General features: G+C 46.0%; 1 protein-coding gene across 1 annotated transcript in view; it reads left to right on the top strand.

Annotated features, from left to right (window-relative positions):
• Positions 1 to 21,575, top strand: part of BRINP2 (BMP/retinoic acid inducible neural specific 2) — a 222,705-nt gene that overhangs the window by 154,379 nt on the left and 46,751 nt on the right. Inside the window, exons 4-5 of the mRNA XM_086956543.1 lie at positions 3,239 to 3,417; positions 9,443 to 9,548. Of these exons, the coding sequence (XP_086812669.1) occupies positions 3,239 to 3,417; positions 9,443 to 9,548 (285 nt within the window). The remainder of the gene's footprint in view (positions 1 to 3,238; positions 3,418 to 9,442; positions 9,549 to 21,575) is intronic.

Below are 21,575 nucleotides of genomic sequence, written 5' to 3'. Positions count from 1 at the left end.
AGAAAGAAATTGGGAAAATAATTAAGTAGTTTAGAGTTTAAGGGTAATCCATTCCTCTTCCCACAATGGAAAGGGAATTTCTCTAGCAATTTGCAGAAGTAAATCTTAATTTCTAGCGCTGGGAAGGATCTGTGAGGAATTTGCGGGCTGTGTTACAAACTCATAAGAATAACCACACTTTGAAACACCTACTACCCACCTTCAGCGTGGGATATAAACCTGCGTAATTCATTTATGAAGTGGTAGTGTACACTGGTTTAAATGAACTTAGAGGTGCTATGTATATTTTGTTAACACCTACCACACAAACTCCAGCCATATTCATAAGTTTAGGGCTAAAAATGCCTTTGTGATTGAGCCGTTTGTGTATCACCACAATAATCCTGTACACAAGCAAATAAGCATATCTAGCGGCAGTCAATAAAAATAAGCAACGTAAATTAAAAAAAGAAAAATACACATACCAGGCGCTTACAGAGATATGCAGGTGTCCCACAACCTTCTGCAAAGACAAGCACAGCCAGTGCACCTAAAAAAGACGCGCATAAACTATGCGTACTTAAAGACAGTCACCACACAGGTCTATCCCATCACACACAGACTCCTGGCAAGCACAGAAAGCACCCAGCAAGCATGCATGCACACCGACAACCTGCAAATATCACATATCCGAAGAGACAGACATGCATTGCAATATAGCCACGTCGGAAGGCACCTAGTCACAGATCGCCCTACCCAGTGGTGAGGTTCACACTCATTACTCCACTCCTAACACAGGAACAGATCAAAATGGCACCGCTCTAAACCCATTGTTTAATACACCTTCCCAGCTATTTGAAAAACAAACCTTATGAGGTAAGAGAAACATCGGGGGAAATCCTGCTTCCTGCTGAAGAGTCCAAAAATAAAAGGGTCAAAGATGCTGAAACAGGCATTCTGCTGCCAAGCCCCATGAATATGAAACAAGCTACTGAAGTACTTGGGACGAAAGCCAACCTCTTAGGATTTTTCAAGGTCTTAAAAATACTCCTTTTCAAACCCCATCTAGCAGTTTTAGTTACTGTCACTGAATGCCTTGTTCATACCTATAGTTCTATACTGGCTGTCACCTTTGACAACTAATGCTGAGATGTAGGTTGGTACTGTAAAGTACATCTCTTCATGGCTGACATCACATGGTCCGTGACTGGCTACCCGCCCCTCCCAGCTACCCACACCAACCTTGAAGAATTACATAGGCAAGTTGTCTTTGGAAGGCGGGGGGTCAGGGACCCCCCGGCCGTATTTATTATATAAAATAATAAAATTTATGCATATCAAAAATGACATTCACATGTTAGAATACAACATTTTCAGACATTAGATTGACAGTATTAAAGACAAGTATCCAAGGCTAACCTTAACAAAAGTCTAATACAGCGTGTTTCCTATCCGAATCTAACATCCTGCCTGAAATTTGCATTCTAACATTTCTAGCCCGACGGCAAGGTCGCTAACCGGTGTCAAGTCCTATTAACCACGCCCTTACCTACAGGTGCGCATGCGCGACAGGGGACCGCCTACCCCGTCGGCATTGTGAACTCCATTTAACCAATAAGGAGGGCCCTTACACTCTGCGTCATAAGCTGACGTCATGGTGTATGTACAGGGTGGCTACTGGCCTAAGGAAAGCGTGACTCCCTCCCCCGCATTTTTAGCAGCTAGCGGATATACCTGCCCCTGAAGTTCTAGAAGGGACCAGTGGCCCCTCCCCCTGGGCCACCCCCTCCGTGGATGGTGACGCCCCCCTTAGGACCTTAAATTGCTGCTCACCGATCATGACCTTACCGCCTGACCACCCTTAATAAATACGACGGTGAACCTAGTGAAAAAGAAAACCTAGCTAAAGGACAACTACACTCAACTACACCATAGGCATGCAATACTACTGAGGGGAAAAAGGGCCTAAGCACACAGCGCAATACATCATAGATTTTAATTACAACTATATAACGGGGAAAAAGGCCTAAGTAAATATAAAGCATCACTGCACACAAGAAATCACAGCTAGAACGGGAAAAAGGCCGAAGTTTAAATAGTCATGTCCAAATAACACCCTAACGGGGAAAAGACGCCTATGTTACAATTTCATATTATTTCACTCCTACTTGCATTTTGGGGCTGGTGGGTGGGGAAAATTACGGCCCCGAACGTGGGGGCAACGAGGTGTGCAGGGAGCGAGCCAGGGGCAAAGAGGGCGCCCAGCTCGCTCCCTGGCCCTCTTAACTGCCCATTGCCCAAGGGGGTCGCCGGCCCAGTTGGCCCGCCCCCCGGTCTGCCCGCCCCCGTGACCTGAAAGCTAACCAGCCGCTTCCGGGTCACGGGGCCGGCTTCAGCCTATCGGTGGGGGGGCGGCACGCCCCACCACCCAGAGGCCAGAGGAGGGGGAGGGCGCCGCACCGCCATGTCGGCGGGGGGGCCGAGCGGCCCCCCCTTTTCATTACACTCAAAGACTGGGGGGAAACATTTCTGAGTCCACCTGTCCGAGGGACATGTTTCTTGGTGAGGTAGCTGGAATGGAAATAAGACCTTGTGGAAAATGACTGGTCTAGAATTCAAAAGTTCTTATATGTGTGAAGATCCGAGGGGCCTTCAATAGGAAGAGTAATGTCAGTACTTAATTTGTGCTGGAGGTTGCACGTGGTGGGCTCCAACGCTCCATTTTGAGGGCCAACAATTATTTTTCATCGTCAGACTTTGACCCAGAGCAACTGGGAGAAAGGTAGAAAGTGGAGGAGGCGGAGGGAAATATAAAAATGCGACAATGCAAAAAGCATATACCTGCAAGAGAGAAAAAAAAGACAAGAAGTGTAGGGAGGTGTGAGGTAGAATCGAGTCTAGGCAGCCTTGGTAATTAACATTTTGGCTCCTAAACAAACTTTAGCCCCTGCACTTCTGTTTACTACAACTTAAATACCGCCTTATGGTTTGCAGATTCAGTAAATAACTAGTTTTGACACATTTTGGTTTCAGGTCTGCAGTTATTTTTCGGTATCCAAGAAGGACTTTGGACAGAAGTGGAGGGGGGGGTCACTCCTCCTCCCTCTCAGTCATATTGGGTGATACCTGACTGCATATCTGATTGACAGTATAACCCTAAGAGTTTTGCAGAGTTTCATTTTACAGCAAAAAACGCTTTGCAGAAATTTTAACAGTCCTGTCTCACCTTGAGTCACTCACAGCCATTGCCTCTCTACAGGGGAGGAGTCGCTCAGCATTTTCGTGGACAAGCAGAGGCTGAGCAGGAAGTTGGGTGGGAAGAACAGTTCACTGGTGACCCTGGAGGCCTTACACCAGTTGGCAGCTTCTTACTTCATCGACCGGGAGAGCACACTGCGGCGGCTCCACCATTTACAGATCGCAACAGCAGCCATCAAGGTAAGGCCCCTGGGACATGAATGGTGGCGTATGCTCTTTGCTAGGCCAGGCACCCACGAGAATAGAAGCCGTGATGTCCACCAGAAATTGGTGAATACCTCAAGTCATTTTTAATACACCACTCTACTCACTCACAGCATTTCCACATAGCATCTCACACTTCACTACGGCAGCTTAAAAGAACTCTGGCAAGGACCCCCCTGCGGAGCCCATTGGGCATTGCAGCGCCAGCCCAACGAAGAGCTGCCCTATGATGAAGCATGACACCCCTTGGGGTGAGTGAGGGCCCTTGCTCCTGAAGGACCAGATCCCCGACTTGATTCCTCAGCTACCTCCGACCTTTTTTCGCAATAGGAACTGCACACCTTTGTGTATACCTACATTCCTGGGGGCGTGTGTGCCGGACCTTTATCGGTCCTCTGTCCCTCCTTTTGTAGACTTTCCACCAGAAATAGTAATGTGATTTAAAAGCAGAGATACACTATAGGGCAGGGGTCTCCAAACCGGTCCTGGAGGGCCGGATCCATGCCAGATTTTAAAAATTACTACATGTATCTCAATGGGAATATCCAAAAAATGTAGCAAGGATCCGACCCTCCAGGACCGGTTTGGAGACCCCTGCTATAGGGGAAGGAGCGTGGTCTTCGTTCCAAGGTTTTGTGATTTCAGTAGTATCATTGTTGTGTTTAGACATTCTCCTTGTTTACAACTGGGCTGGAAAGTTACGGCCCCTGTGCAATTTCAGAATAATGAGTTGGGCAGAGTTTACCACATCAGGTTATTACCAAGTGGGATGAAGTGCACCCCCTGCAATTGTCAGCAGGTACTTATTGGCAGCTCTAACCTGCTGAGATTTATTGGGGACAATCCATGGAAAATGCAGGGGGATGGGGATTTTGGCGGAGAAAGCATCTAAATCTTCATGTTATGCTCCATTTTAAAGAGCTTAACTTGTAATATGCAATATTTATTAAATCTGGGAGTAGTTTTAACACTGGAGGAATCAGAGAAATTTTGATAATTCCACATTACTCTTTGACACAGAATTACTGATAATACCACAATTACGCCTGCTCGCATAATTAAGAGTAACTTGGAGGAAAGAATCCTACCACAATAGCACACTTAGCAAGGCTGAGTGGCTTCTAATGCTGCTTTTCGTGTTCTATTGCATTTAGCACTATTTTCGCAGCACAAAATGCATCCTCGCGTCCATTTTGGACGTGAGGGTTCATTTTGCCCTAAGAAACCAGCGCTAAATGCCAGGAGTACGCGGGGGGAAAATCCTATCCCAGGTGCACATTTAATGAGCGTGAGTGGCTGCCTGCACTGCTATTCGTGTTCTGCTGCATTTAGTGCTATTTCCTGGCACAAAATGCACCCTCACATCCATGCACTGCTAGTTGCGATCTGTTACAATTAGCACTATTTCTTAGCGCAAAATGCATCCTTCCGTCCATTTTGGACATGAGGGCATTTTTGCACTAAGAAAATATCACTAAATACAGAACTACTCTTCTGGCGTGATTCTGCATAATGTCGCATAATTTTTAAGTAATCCCGCGTGATCATAACATAGGGGCTGTGATCAACAACCACCTTTGTCCATCACCAGAACTAATAGATTGATTGAATACAACACTTTTCTTTAAAAAAAAAAGGTTGATCTACCCCATTTACAAATCTTGATCTGTGAATGAACTCTGTAGGCGATAGTCATTGGCAAAAGTGTCTGTGTTGAAGGATATCAATGTATTATACACCTTGGAGCCATTTCATGGCAGATTTATTGAGTAGGTAGATACCCGAAGTATGCTCGCCGGATACCCCACATCTTAACGAGGCAGATGCCTGATGTACTAGCAATGTAGCTACCTGGCTAACTGAGAAGATAGATAAATGAGTTATGCACAAACAAGATGCCTGCATTACTGTCAAGGTAGATAACAGGTTTATTGACAAGGCTGATATCTGATTTATAATGAGGCAGATACCTGACGTATTACTTAGTATATACCTGAAGCATCCACATGTCGGATACCTGACTCACTGACTGACATGGTAGCAACCTTGCGGATTGACAAGTTAAATGTCTGTAGAATGCACTGCAGGTATTCATGATAATATGACAGGGCAGATACCTGATTCATTAATTAATCAGATATGGGATTATTGCTGCAGTGGATTCCCAACCTACAGATGAGATAGGGATCTGACTTACTCATGAAGCAGATACCAGACTATTGATGAGGCAGAAACATGGCTCATCGATGAGGCAAAGACATGACTTATTGAGAAGACAGGTGCATGACTTACTGGCAGATATCTGATTTACTCTCGAAACACAAGTTTTTATCATTTTATTTTTAAGTGCCACTCAAACCATGTTAGTTGTGGGGCTGAGCTCCCCGCCGTCAGAAGAAGTAGGAGTGGTTTGCACTCCCAAAGTGCGCATGACGGCTGTCTTGCGCACTTAGCATGTTCTCTACAGGGCTGTGTTGCACAGCCGGGTGGAGAACATGCCCAGGCTCCCATGTACTGCCTGAGTGGCCAAACAGGCCACTGAAACCAACTCCAACGCTGCTTATGCAACGTCGTGATTGGCTGGGAGAGTCCGGGAGCCTGGCTGCTTCCGGTGCTGCAGAGTGAAGATGGAGGAGAGACGTGTTTCAGCAAAGATGAGGGTACGTATTTTTTTCCCATCCCTCGCCCCCCCCCCCCACCACCTCATTTCCGAGGAGCTGCATGACTTAATGATGAGCCAGATACCTGCCTTGGTGAGACATATACCTGATTTATGCCCGGTCAGATATTTGATTTATTCACGAGCTATATATCTGACTTACTGACAGATATGGGCGTTACTGAGGAGACATATATCAGGCTTACTGTTGAGGCAGATATTGGACGCATTGAAACCTCTATAAATCCAATTAACAGACATGCGGTGTTGGTACAGCTTCTGCTGTAATGTGCTGTAGAAAACGTACATTTCACGTGACAAGACTGGAGCACCACCTTCGTCCCCATCCCTTCGTACATAGATCACAGTACAAACATGCGCTCTACCAACCATGGGTACAAGCCTGGCTTGAAGCAGACCGGGCAGGGAATGCACAGAGGTTTGGGCCACACAAGCGGTACCAACCCACTGAAAGACATGCTAAATACAATAAACATATAATACAGTCTGCACAGCATACAATCCATGCGCCCACGCTGGACAATTTGTTTGCAAGACAAGTGTAGGTTCACCTTGGGAAAGGCCCGTCCTTTATTCCGCTGGGATTCCAGCCCGGCCACGTTGCGGAGACTGCACTCATAGTGGCTTAGGATGTGACCTACTGAAACTGGTCGCCTGGGGCAGAGTAGCTCTGCCTTTCCTTTTGAACTTTTATATTGGGTTCAGCCCGGTGTATCATGCCCTGTTCCTGCAGTGCCGGCACGAAAATGTCGGAGTCTCCATGACTTCAATTCACCAAAATGACAAGGGGCCAAAAGTGAAATCCTGGGCCCTTTGACCCCAGATTACGTCACAAAGTTAACCGCTTGTCTCATCCGTAGCTCTTATTCGCTACCAGTGCTTCATTTAAGCCAGTGGTTTCCGGTGCTAGACACCAGCACTTAATTGTCAACACCGGCACTTTGTGACAGCTGCCACATGGAGGCGCTGATTGTGAAAATTAGAGATGAGCAGAACCGCAGTTGTTTATTAATCTAATATAAATTCAGAACCACTAACCTCTGCCGCCCAAGCCTTTCTTACAGCTTTCGGGGCCTGTAATAGTCGGATTTCACTTGTAAGAGTGTGATGGTTAGTAGTTTTGTAGGTATTGTCATTGGCAGCGTCGGCAATGGCAGTGGGTTGTGCAAGCTGCGATTACCTCCTGACGAGGGCCCTGACACTTATAGTTTTACAAATGAAGCCCTCATCAATACACAGGGGCTATGGTAAAGGATAAGGAGCGAAAATATTGGAGAAAGTAAACGTACCTCTTAAAGCATTTCTCACTTCCTGCTCCTGTTGCCATGTTCATGGACCCTGAGACTAAAGATAGCAAAATCAATGCCAAGGGTAGCAAAAGGAAAGCCGGAAGAATGCTGCTACCCGGACCTATCTTTAATCGATTCTCCTCCTCTTCTCTTCATGATTTTCTTTCTTCTGGTTTTCTGGGAAGCCATCAGGCAATGCGGGCCCTATTGTTCCTGGAGTGATCTTGACAACTGCAGAGCACCTCAAAGATCACCACTGTCCACAGTGGCTGTTAGTTGTTGCATGAGACCGCTTGTTTAATATCTGAGAAAGTTTTACTCTAAGGTGTCCCAACGATGCCTCTGACATCCAGATCTAGCTCTGGGTTGCTTTGAAGGGCTTCAGCATTGGGTGGTTGGTAAATTCTCGTTGAAAAATCAATGAGGAGCTCTAGCCTCCATCGATATGGTGCAAAGTAACAAGCACCTTGTTTTGACTGTGAAAAGCAAACTCGGCCATTCCTTGTCACCTCCCTCTATTTTTTGAGAGTCCAGTTATCATGCAAGAGAAGGTGGAGCTTCGGCTGAGGCTGCCAGAGTCTCATATGAACTCCGAGCCACAGACAAAGACCTAAGTAGTGAAAAGCGGCTTCTGGGAGTGCATCTCTTCCGGAGTGCTGTGCCCAATTTAGCCCAAACAATTGGGAGTTTCTTGCTATAAATGGCCAGTAATAGTCTACCATTCACTGTATGCATGCACTTTTCTAACCCTTCTTCATCAACTGTAATTAACAAACGCAATGCAATCCCTATGATTTGAGACCCAACAAAAGGAGACGATGTATCATCCTCTGCATACTAACTTCAGGATATCATTTCTCCCTACATAGCTGGGAGAAGCCTGTGTGAGACTATCTGAGGTCTGCTCATAGTTTCCAGGCTCAAAATAATCTGAAGGGACAGCGAAGGACAGTGAAGGTTGTCTGCCAAAGGACCTCCTATTTGGGACATTTTTCTCTCTACTGTTTGTCAGGTCCTCAGGGTAGGGAATCGTTCTCCATGCCCCGTCCAAACCAAACTGAGAAGTATTGACTTGGGTTTGCTAGATGTGTTACAGATGGCACATAATCCACTTCTTATTTAGCCATATTGATGTTTGTGAAGACTGGAGAGAAGTCGATTAGGTCTGTACATCTAAACTTAAAGCTTTGGCCACTATGCCATTGTTCAAACAAGCTCCTCTGTCATTTAGTTTGTCATTCTTACTACACACGCAATTGTAAACTGACACAGTCAGTCATATAAGTATGCATGTATTTAAAATGGAGGGGCAGGGAGAGGCTGAACTCCTAAATCTCATAGAATACTGCCAACTATGCAGGATACAGTATCCCCATAAGCAAGCAAGGGACATCCCTTGCTTGAGGTTGGGGTTTTGCCAACATGGTTGTCCCCCATTGACCCAAAGCCAATGGCTTTGCTGGAAAGCGGGTAGAGCTAAGGAGTGATTGGGCTTGTGTGATAAAAGCATATTCAGTGTTTGATCTTTTCAGCCTCTATGTTGGCCCAATTTGTCACCTCTCAGGTGTAACCTCCTCTTTGGGATGTAATGAAAACTCCCCCTTAATGGCTAATTTAACTTTTGCCTCTCTTTAGTGCAATTACTGCAGGAAGTAAGGGGTTGCAATATCCATTGTCATTTAACCCCTGGCATCCTCGGTGTGATCGTCTGTAGGGTGGAGGTGTGATGGGGCTTTGATCTGACAAGCTTTTGTATCCTTGGCCTTTCAATGGAGACCCCAGCAGGGCACACATGGTAACACCATTCGTATGTTGCTTCATAAAACAACAAAAACCCATGGCGGTGATATCATTCCAAACTCACTGCACATGGCCCTGGTCAGCCATTAGTATATCATGCCCGCTACGCAATACATCAAGTTGTGTGTTTTTTATTTGTGATCTTTCATTTATTTGAGGCAAATCTTTTAGCTCCATTTTTCTTTTTTGTGCTCAATTTTTAATGTCTATGTCTATGTCTTTTGTCTACAAGGTGACTGAGACCAGAACAGGCCCTTTGGGCTGCAGCAACTACGACAACCTGGACTCTGTGAGTTCCATTCTGGTGGAGAGTCCTGAGAACAGGGTGCAACTATTGGGTAAGAGCCGCTAGCGTGTTTCTCCTCATTCCAGAGAGATTATAGTATAATAAAGAGGATAGTTGCCTTCAACTCCGAGGTGGAAGAAGCGATCTGGTGTCGGAGAGAGAGTGGTGTTCAATCTAGCTGACTTATGTATGTCTGCAGAATGATATATCAAAGCATTGTGATCAATATAGGTCTTCCTATGGTGAAAATAATCACAGTGGTATAACTTTTTCCAAATGACCCCATTTTACTTATTTAATGATTATTCATATAGGGCTGCTCCTACCAAGTTCTCAGTGCACTTTACAGTAAACAAAATAGGTATAGTTTGTAAACTGTGTGTAAGTCATGACGTATAACCTCTTAGGTGCTGCGCCTATTCCAACGGCCGACGGCACCACTACCTCAGGAGTGCTGCAGTCGGCCGTTGGACGTTCGAACCTCACCTGCGCAATGGAACGTTCAGCACTGGAGCTGGACGTTCCATAGCTGCTAAGAGGATAAACTCCATGTCCCAGTTTATCGCCATGCTCTTGGAATTGATTGATTTTAAGGATTGCAATGCCTGCAAGCAGAGGACTCGACTCAAAAACTGCATTTTGTAGCATCTAATGTAGTACCAAGAAATGCAATTTCCAAACCCGTGGGTGGAAATCTCCGCCGTTCCTATCTTGTTTGTAAGGCAGTATCGGCAGGCAGGGAATGAGGGTGGAGGGGCTAGGGGGGTGGCGGGACAAAATATATATATTTTTTTAAAGTACCAGTTACCTCGTCCGCCGGCCACACCTTTCCTCCTCTTCTGCTGAACCAGGTAGCACCCAGGCTCCCCTAAGCCAATCCCAACGCTGCAATGCAGTGTTGTGATTGGTCTGATCACTGTGGATCGGTGCTCAGATGGGGACTGGGTGCCTGGGCATGTTCCCCACCTGGCTGTGTAATACAGCCTGTTATGGGAACATGCATAGTGTGCATGACTGTTTGGACCGGACAGCCGGCCAAGCAGCCATGCCCATTTGGAGTGTGCAACCCCCTGTTGTGACGTGAAGGTGAGATCTCTGCACACCTAAGTATCCTATTTTGTAGTAAATGTGGACAGGACCAAGATACTGGTATGAAAATGAAGAATCATTACTCAAAACTGTGTGAGGATGAGGAAAAATGAAGGAGGGGTTGGTAGGGATATGCTGATACGAAACACCCACCCACAAAAGATTAAGACCATTGTAATTCAAAGAATACATTTCTAAAGTTACTACAGCATTAAGAAGCCCCAATCCAGTCCAATCCACAGCACATTTATATAGCTTTAAAAACCTGATGGCAACTAAGTGCTGCCCTGGAAAAGAAACAAATGGATTTACCATAGCAAGTGGGCTAGTAGCTCTTTTCTGAGCAGGAAGAGGTGTTGCTGGACTGAGGCTCCCCGGTAGAGAATTCTTTTGCAAACTCACAATGTCTGGGTCGTTTTAACCCCTGTCTCTCCCAAAGCCAAGCAGGTCATGCACATTCAAAAATGTAGGCAAGAAATGGGGGCTGGTCCTGGGCAATAGTTCGGTGAGTGACAGAAAGTAGGCCTGCCAGTGACTGCATTGGTGCAGGCCCAAGAAAATGTAACTCTTCTTGTATACATAGAAAGTATACAAAATATGTTTTTTATTTGTCCTGCTTGCAAATTCTCTGAAAGTCACCCGCTGGTTTAGGTGAGGCCATGGGGTGATCCAGATAATTCAAGAATGGGTGAGCACTGTACAACCTATAAATGTTTTGAGCCTTGTCACGCAGAAGGAGGTGAGACTGAAGGAGTCTGACCTCAGATGGAAGGCATGTTGGGGTAGTAGTAAGCCAATGGAGAGGTATCTGTGGGCACAGAAATTAAATGTTTCAAGTATTACACAGAGAATCTTGAATCTGTGATCATGCCATAGCTGGCAGCCAGTGCAGGGGCTTCCGCATAAATATAATATGATTATGTCCAGCCAGAGTTCTGTTGGGTCTTGGAGGGCCTTTGTAAATGCACCCTGGGCCATTGGACAGCCCATGTTGAATCAGCGTCTGGAATCCAAGTTACCATCTTAAGAACCTCAAAGTTCAGACGGAAAAATCTCAACATGGCTTCAGGAAAAGGACATAGAAATCCTTTCTTTAAGAGCTGGAGTGCAGGTAAGGGTTTATTGTCCAAATACACCTACTGCATGGTCTTCAATCCCTACATCTCTGCATTTACTCCAGCTAGAAACCCAGGTTTTCTGTTCACCTCCGAAATTACCAGTTAACTCCCGGTGTCATCAGTCACAGGAAACAACTTGGGAATGGAGCATGCAAAGGTCCAGTACTCTGGTCATCCCTTTGGGATACACAGCCACTGTTACCGGGTCTCACACACTTTTCATTCTTGGTTTTGTTGACATCAAATAACTGGCCCTACCAAAACAGACTAACACAAATTCATGGAAGCCCCTCTTCTGATGATCTGGCTTGCCCTTGACCACCATAAATACAGGCAAGTCAATCAAGCCTTTATTCGTCAGGAGCTATAAAAGCAGAACAAGCACTAAAACACAATACATTTAAAATTCGAGCAATTAATATCAGTGTAACAACATTTGAGTTAATTTGCTCAGAGTACAGTTTAAAGAAATAATTGTCACAGAAAAATTAAAACAAGATTTCTTTGATAGCCCAGAAAGTCAGAGCAGATATTATTTTCACAATATAAAAGGCTTGTTCATTAGGGAAAAAGGTGCACATATATGGCTTCTGATCATCTGTTATGATAGACTGTATTTGGGATCCATACTTTTTCAATATAAAAACTCTTTAATAAGATTGCATATCACATAGCAGGCTTCACGTGTACATTAAATACTTTAAAGCATCTTTTGAATCACACTTTATTGGAATTCATACCTTTTCTTGGTATAAAAAGCTGATTTTATAAAATTTGATCTTGCATAACAAGTTCTAGGGATTCAAGAGACTGCAGGAATATTAACGCTTCCTTGAAACTTCTCAAATTTGATTTGCACAATATCAGGGCCAGGAAGGAGCATCTCAGCTGAGTACAAAGTGCAAAACAGAATAAAGTGGCGGATGCATTGCGTTGAAATGTTATCGCACCCACAATGCTGTAATTCTGGTTTCCAGGAACCTGGTGTGGGGAAAGCAAATTTAAAGTGCAGAATGCGCAGCCTATAAAAGAGAGAACTAAAAGCGATGTATGGGATGCGCAATCCACCCTAAATAAGGCTCTATACTGTGTGCTGTTGACACCTGAGCATATTTAACAATTGTTTCTTTTGCTTGGGCCATTTCTAAACCTACAATCATGCAATAATCCTGATAGCGTTCTTTGACGCCTAGCTTATGTTCTGGCCCAATCTTGTGGAGGTTTTCATTTAAATCCAATAAGCCTAAATTCTTAAATGATTCCTTCAGCTATGAGAGCCATGATATTTGATCAGGCCAGCCTCTGGTGATCCCCAGATTATGACTGAGAGTAATAGAGGGCCTAACTTGATCAGATCTTTTAAGTATGGCATCCCAAATTCCTCATGACATATTAAGGTAGCTGTACCCTACCCTTCTGTTCGTTGAAGGGTACCACCTTTGTTGTTGTAGCTCCATAAACCATCACTATTTGCTCCCATTGTAATACACTTGCTCTTGAAAAAGCTCAATATTTCTATAATTGGTTTGTTTTTTAACTTATGGGGAAATCTAAATATGTCCTCAATGTTCCTTCTAAAAGTCTGAAGTTTAAGTGTTAAAAGAGATGTCCAGCTAAGTGACCGATTAAAAGGAATCCCTAAATAATTACAATGCTACACCTTTGCTAAATTAGAATTACCCCATTTTAAAGTGCTTGGAGTTAGTGCGTGGACGGCAGCAGGTCATTATATAAGATTTTGAATGATTTACATGAATGTTAAAAACAAGTCTAAAAGGATCTGGAGGCCATTTTGCTGTGCAGGCAATCAACACCACATAAAACTATTTACCTTGCGCTCGCTGCATCGCCAACTCGGCGATGCAGGGAGCGCAAGGTAAATAGTTTTATTTATTTATTTATTAACTTACTTTACTCCATTCCACCGTATGTCAGAGTCCACTACCCGCCCACTCTGCCCCTCTCCACCCCCCCCCCCCCACCTCTGCGAGTTGCCACTGCTTGTGGGTAAGAACAGGGTATGAGATTTGGCCAAAAACCACAGACTTGTCTAGCAGCCTGCCTGAGAGGCGTTTTCTTATTCCATGCTGGTGGTCTGAAGTTCGTGAAGGGCCTGAGTCAACAAATGGAGGCAAGGCCCGTCTTAGGGCAAGGACCTGGTTCAAACTTTCAAGAGAACTACCCGCAGGAAAGAGAAAACATGGGAGAGCCAACAGCTGGCACCATCTAGTAGCATAAACAGCAGGGCATTTAGTGGGCCGGGTCCTGTCGGTGCTCAGCATGGCAGTTCTAAAAAGCAGGTGCTGAGACGGGTCCCTATCGGGCTCTCCCTTTTTGCCCTCACCATCAGGGTGAAATAAAATCTTAACTCTGCAACAGTGCCACCCTTCACTGCCTTTGAGGTAACTTAAAAGAGGCTTGTTATAGTTCTTTCACTGTCCCATCTTGTTAGAACTGAAACATGTTTGGATTATATACAACGAAGCCGTAGTTGTGGCTTAGTTATCTTATGCAACTAATAACCATTGACAAAGCCAAGTCCTAGCTTGTTGAAGCTGTAATGTTACTTGTTGTATCATATATCTGGATGCAATGAAAGAAACTGCAAAATACAAGTCGGGCGTCACACTGTGCTACACACAGATTGTTCAGTTTATGTGTTTTTAAGCCACGCCCTTAATTACATTGGCCGCGTCCCTTTGAAAGCCACCCCCCCCCCCCCTTTTTTCCATCCCACTTAAAGCACTGAATATCCGTGGTAGCTGCCTCCTTATTAAAAGGCAGCTTTGCTTTAAATCTATACAGAAGCGTTGCAGCAGGAGAAGGAGGGCCATGAAAAAGCGTCAGTCCTGGGGAATAATAGCCCGTGTGCCCCCACTTCTGACGGGCCTGATTTCATGTGAGCGCGTCGCTCATCTTCACGCGCCAAGAGCGCTGTAACTGTCCAGGCTCTTTGGGCGGCTTTCTCGTGTTTCTGTCACGTCAGCTCTCACAGCCACAGCATGCAATTAAACCACTTGAAACTGTCTCTTCAGTTCAGCAGAGCGCCATTTCATGTCCCCTAATTCACCTGCACTCCCTGAGAGAAGAGAAATGCTGATGTGGTCGAAATCGGTCTCCTTCCTTTCAGGAGGCGGGAGTCGCATGACAGAAGGGGTTGTGAGCCAGTGGTGAGAGGAGTGGTTACTTTGTAAAAAGATACTCGTCAGTAAGCAGTTTGCACCAGCCCATTTCTCCTGTTGGCGCCGCCTAAAAAAGAATCAAGTACTTGCCAGGCTGATGGCCAGAGCTGCCGACTTTGTAGGTGGGGAACCAGGTTCGAGTCTCGGCATCGGCTCAATATCTTGTGATTCTGGGCATATCACTTAATCTCCCCGTAAATCAATGTGGCTCATGAAAAGTGCTGATGTTGATGATTAAGTAATGGCTCGAATGAAGCACTGAGTGGGAGACAGAAATAAAGAGGAGTTCCAGAGACGGGTCCGAGCAGGCACAAGGCTGCTTGAAAAAGGCCCTGTTAGCGACGTTGCAGCAGCGTAACGTTTTGGGTGTGTCTATCACTCAACTTGAACCAGAAGACCATGTGTGCAGTGCGCCCCCCCCCCTTTTTTTAACTTTATTTATCTTTATTGGGTTTTTGTATTCAGAAAAACATGTCATTTCCAACGACATGGATATTACAGTCATGTTCATCATTAGCAGCTGGTACAGATTACAGTACTCGTGGTCTGGTCATCACTTCAGCATTATTTATAAATTCTTATCCATAATATTGCAAAAGGCAGTTTCTAATCCATATTGGTTCAGCCCTCCCATGGTTCAGCTTGATTAAGATAGTGAGCTCTCTCTTGGTTAGGTTCAGAAGAAACAAGATCCCCATGGTGAGTAGAGACTTAATTAATATAACGACTGAAGGAGCAGCCGCCACCAAACTGCGGACCCTTTCTGTGAAGTCTAACCAGTGCTGCTTAATTTGTACCTGTGGAGAACGACAGAAAAGGAAAACAGTTGGCAGAACAGAAACTGTAATTGTAAAGAGTGGGCAGAACAGAAACTGTAATTGTAAAGAGTTGGCAGAACAGAAAATGTAATTGTAAAGAGTTTGCAGAACAGAAAATGTCATTGTATATTGTATTTATAGCTTAGGTAATAGTGACAGGTGAGTAAGCATGGATGATAACGAATATTCAAGAGTGAGAGAAAGAGAGTGGAAGTGTAGGGTGGAGGGAGAAAGAGGCATGTGTAGAGTGCCACCCGACTCCTACAATACATTGTTGCACCTACACGTCCCGAGGAGCAGCCCGGGGGCTTAAATAAAGGGAGGAGTTACAGCTCATGATCCCTCCTCGGTTATATACTGAAATCAGTGTATGCGAAGCCTGTTTTGGAGCAGTACAGTGAGGGTGGCCTGCAAGTGTTACCCTGCTCTCCACCCCCAGATCTGACACTGGCAACTAGGACAGTTGCGACCCCGACGACTGCTAGCAAGTGGCTCCTGCCCGCAGCCAGTACCTCGCAGCTGGAGAGATGTTGCTCTGAGAAGAGCACTACAACCGCAGCTTGGGAGCCAAGTAGGTATGCCAGTTGCCTACGGCACACTGGGAGCACTGGAACAATGCCACCTGCTGGCCGACACCGAGCCATGTACGCTAATATATCTCCTCCCTGAGAGGAAAAAGGAAGAGAGGCCTGGGTCTCACCCCACATGGGTTCTACGGATTGAGCGCAGCAGCACTGCCTGATTTTAGCTGCTGGGCCTAGTAGGGGTGTAGGTGGCTGGAGGGTCTACCTAGGGAAGACCAGTTGTTCGGCTTGTCATTAAAAAAAAAAATACTGTATACAATAAATAACACTGTGCAAGGCTTGGGTATACCACCAAGCAGAATATTGTGTGGGGAGTTTGTGGACTGCTAAACACTGGGAAGGGGAGAGGGGTGATCAGCATTGGCACTGCTGGACAGCACCATTAAGCCATGCACAGTTTTGAGACTATCCCGCCATTCTAGTTTCGGTGTGGGTGCCTGAACGATTTCACCAAAGTATGCCGAAGCAAGGGACAAGGCCCACAATTAGGGTGCAGAGGCAAGGTGGGAACTGCTGTGTAGAAGCTGTTAATAGTGGAGCTCAAGGAGGAGAGGCTGACAGGAGGCCGTCTAAATGCCTACCTGATCACTGAGGAGGACAACAATGAGGTAATACCCATATTGTTTGCAGAGAGAAGACAACCGGAAGAGGCCACCCTCGATGTGCACGGTGAAAGTCAGTGGCACATTCGTGAAGATACTGAATGACAGCAGGGCCTCTGTTAACATAATAACCTTGACACAATTTGACAAACTGGTACCTCACCCCAAGCTTGCATCAACAAAGGTGTGTTTATTTACACATATGGTAGCATGGAGCCACTGCCCTTGAAGGGGTTCATGGAGGTCCTGGTGGTAAGCGAAGGAAGATCACGTCGCCGTAGAAAATACAGGTACCTTGCTAGTGTGTCAAATGTACAAAGAAGACGAGTCCCAGGGCTTCATATATCAGGTTCACAAGTCCCATGCTGCTTCCTTCTCGCTGGAGTTTCCTCAGTTGTTTGTAGGACTCGGGCAGCTGAAGGGCACCCAAATTAGGCTACACATCAATGAAACTTAAAGACCAACAGCACTGCAACACTGGAGGGTTCTGTTCTACCTGCAGTCACTGGACTAAAAAGTGCAGAATCTGGGACAGCAAGGGGTGGTTGAGAAAGTCACTGACCCCACCCTATGTGTCTCACCCCTCATCATTGTGCCAAAACCCAAGCAAACTGGAGCCATCTCATTATGTGTAGACATACGCTTCCCGAATAAAGCCATTCGGAGGGAGAAGCACATCACCCTCGCTGAGGTCGACATTGTGGCATATCGGAACGGAGCACAGTGATACTCCAAGCTGGACTAAAAAGCTGGCTACATCAGCTAGAACTAGTTAGAAGGTACATCACAACCGCTGTCACCCACACAAGTCTACTGAGGTATCAGAGGTTGGAATTTGAGATATCATCAGCAGCAGAGGTGTTTCAGAACACTCTTCAAGAGACCTTCTTTGGCCTAGTGGATGTCATAAATATTAGCGATGACATCCTGATATTCACAGACACCCTCGAGGAGCACCATGTAAGACTCTGAGCCACACTTCAATTACTGGTAGACTGTGGGTTGATGCTCCATCACCAAAAATGTTCGTTCTACAAAGACTCAATAGAGTTCTTCGGGTACATAGTCTCAAAGGAAGAACCACAGGTTGACTCAAAGAAAGTAGAAGCAATAAGGACAGCATCTGTTCCCCAGAATGCCACCGGGGTAGGGAGCTTCCTTGAAATGGCCTCATATTGTTGCAGATTCATCCCAAACATAGCCACTCGCTATCTGATCTGCTCAGATCGTTAACAAGAGCTGAATGAACAGGACTCAAGCACTAACTTGGCTTTCCGCCAAGTGAAAGGAGTGCTGCTGCAGATGTAACCATGGCCTTCTTCAATCCAAAGCGCAGGGCAGAGTTGGTAGTTGACTCTAGCCCGATGAGGCTAGGGCCATCCTACTACAGGAAAAAAGAAGGATCCTGGTTCCCAATTGCATATGCCAGCAGAGCACTATCAGACACAGAGATGAGGTATGCAGAGATCGAGCACAAGGCATTGGCTATCAGGTGGTACTACCGCCATTTTCACTTGTAACTCTCTGGGTAACAATCCAAGTTGTCACCAATCACAAACCTTTGGTTGCACTGTTAGCAGGAACATCTTGACACACTACACGGTGGGCAGTGCAGTTGCAACCCTGCCAGTTTGAGATACTTTACCACACTGGGGTCAACAACCCAGCCAATTTCTTGTCTCGACATTCAACATTCGCAAGCAATACAGAGGTGGCTGAGGAGGATGAAGGAGTGGAAGAGTTCATAAATATGGTAAAGCACAATGCATGCCCAAAGGTGCCATCACATGCAGAAGTCACGGAAGTGACCCTAGCAGACGTGTGCCTGTCGAAGGCCAAAAGGCACTCCTGATAGAGGTGCAACTTTCTGGACAGTGCCACGGTGCCGACAGACACGGAACAAAAGATAATGAACCAACTCTGGGCAGTCGGAGAATAACTAAGTACTAGCAGGGAAGGCTTGCTATTCAGTGGAAGGCAAATCATGAGGCCCAAGGCGCTTTGGGGCAGAGTTGTTGATATGGCACATCAGGGAAGCCAAGGCGTAGTAAAAACTAAAGCAAGATTGAGGGTCATGGTGTGGTACCCTGTCATGGATACCTTGGTGGATGAGAAGGTGAGGGGTTGCTACTCATAAGGGGGGACTCAGCACAGATAATCAAAGAAGAATCAAGTCTGCTTCAATGGTCCCAGATCAGCATGGAATTTTAGAGCTTCCCTGACGGCCGGCTCACTGAAGTAATTAAAGACCACCATACCAAGTACCTGGTGGTTAAGTTGTGCAGTCCACCACATTTTCCAAGGTGAAGCCTGTTCTGGAGAAGGTGTTAACCATGTTAGGGCTCACAGAGAAAATGGACAACGAACCCCCGTTCCCGGGGTAGGAGTTTACGGGATATCTGTGATCAGAGTATACCAGAGGTGATGTGGTGACCCCTCAGTGGCCCCAGGCCAACGGGGAGGTGGAGCGCTTCATGTGTACACTGAAAAGGGTTCTCCACATAGGCATGGATAATGGGGAAGATCTGGACTGCTGCCTCCACAGGTTCCTGTGAGCATACCAGCAAACCCCTCATAACACCATAAACTGTGCTTTGAATAATTTGTTGATGCGTAGAACCAGCAGAGACAGTCTCCCAACAGGACCACAGTGATAACCAGTCATGTCGGATGTGCATGCTACCAAGGAGAAAAGAAAGAGTGACAACTACAAGGCCAGCTGAGCTTGTCGAGCAGAAGTCCCTAATCTAGCAGTGGGCGACCCAGTCATCGTGGGAGACCATCACACAGGGTGGAAATAGTGCACACCATTTGAGAAAGAAGTATGGAAGATTGTAGCCATCCATGGGACCATGGTCACTTGCAACATGTCCTGGTTCAAGCAAGAAGCTCCCTGGTTGGGGATGTGGCTAAGAGTAAGGAAGGGGATGGTGAGGCATCCATCCCTGATGCTGCAGTGCCCAACCATCACCCTGAGGGCACTCCGGATGTCACCTCCATGCATGACAGGCTCCCACACCCGCTGGATGAACGCGCAGAACACTCCCGTGTTGTCACCTCGCTGGCTAGGAGGCGAGATGGTGAGGGTCAGAGCCAGAGGTATGGTCTTCGTCCTAACCCTTCGCCAAGCCAAGGACTGGGAGAGACCACTTGTGTACAGAGCAACACTTGGGTTATACTTTGTTATTTAAAGTTGGAAGGGATGTAGAGTCCCCCCCCCGCCCCCCCTGCACCTACAATACATTGTTGCACCTACACATCCTGAGGGCGGGGCGCGGTCGAAGGGCTTAAATAAAAGGAGGAGCGACCATTGTGGTAAGGTAACTCCTCGGTTACATACCGAAAGCGGTGTGTGTGTGTCCCCTCCACCCCCTCCACTGCCACAACCCCCCAGCTCCGACAGCATGAGGTCGAATCAAGACTAGGCAGCCTTAGTGTTCGGAATCCATCTGGTGGGGGTGCTTCTAAAATAAACTTTGTTCGCCTGCGCTTATGTGTTTGTTTTAATTAATAAATGAAGCACGGAGGCAGCCTCCCCGAGAGCCTGTCCAGGGCAATTGTCATCTGGCTTGTCAATGCCCTCACGCCGGCCTCCTGACCAGGGCGTGGGATGAATCAATACCAGTGGGAAGCAGACTCGGTGTTTACAGACACTTTGTGCATCGGCGATCTGATTACACATCACTTACAGCGTGAAACAGATCGATAATGTATTTAAGGGATCTCCGGGTGCAGACACTCCGGCGCAAGCTGCCTACAGGCCAACATTTTGAAACTGCAAAGAGGGGGATATTGGAAAACAAATCTGACTGGGAACCCTATTTCCCCCAATGACTTACATCGAAGCGGAGGGACTTTTAGGCAGGACACTGTTATAATAAAAGTTTTTGGCTTTAAAAATCTGGAGTCTGTCGTCTGAGTTGAGTCCTTCGCATTAATGGAGCTGGCCACATACTGCCAAGGGGAGAAAGGGTGATGCAAGAAGTGATGAGAGGGGTAGAAAAGCAGCAGATAAAAGAGTGGCAGGAAAGAAAATCGAAAAGAGAAAGCGAGAGAAAGGAAATAAAAGCAGAGCTTGTGAGAGCCCAAGGGAGAAAAACGAGCTACGTAAATGAGAGACAGACCTAAAGAAAGAGACAAAGAGAGATGGGTGAGAGAAAAAGAAGAGAAGAGATCAAAAGTGAAGTTAATAGCTCGTGAAAGGGCGGGTAGAGGAAAAGAGGGTTCGAGGGAGAAAGAGAAGAAATAGAAATAGGGATTAGACCGATGTGTCATGGGAGAGAAACATACAGAGCAAGCAAAAAAGTAACAAAACAGATAGCAAGAGAGACAGGTAAAGAGCGAGAAACAGGGGGGAGAGCAGAAAAGAATAAGGAAGAGATGAGGTAGCTTGTGAGAGAGGGAGAGGGAAAGGGAAAGGGGCGAATGAGAAAGGGTGATAGCGAGAGAACGAAGGGGAAGGATGGAAAAGAGTTCTTGTAATATAGAGGTAAAGAGAAAGAAGTAGAAATTAAGCAATAACAACGATATAAATGGGATTTTAGAAAGCAGCGAGGGACGAAAGGATTGGAAGAGCAAAAATGAAAATTTTTATTTATTTATTTTATTTATTTAGAAGTTTTCTACAGCGCTAAAAAGACCCGAAGGTAGCAGAGCGCTTTACAGTAAAAGGAATGAAAAGGTGAA

The sequence above is a fragment of the Lissotriton vulgaris genome, chromosome 1_1 (assembly GCF_964263255.1).
Source record: "Lissotriton vulgaris chromosome 1_1, aLisVul1.2, whole genome shotgun sequence".
Taxonomy (NCBI): Eukaryota; Metazoa; Chordata; class Amphibia; order Caudata; family Salamandridae; genus Lissotriton; species Lissotriton vulgaris.
This window is presented reverse-complemented; position numbering and strand designations above follow the sequence as displayed.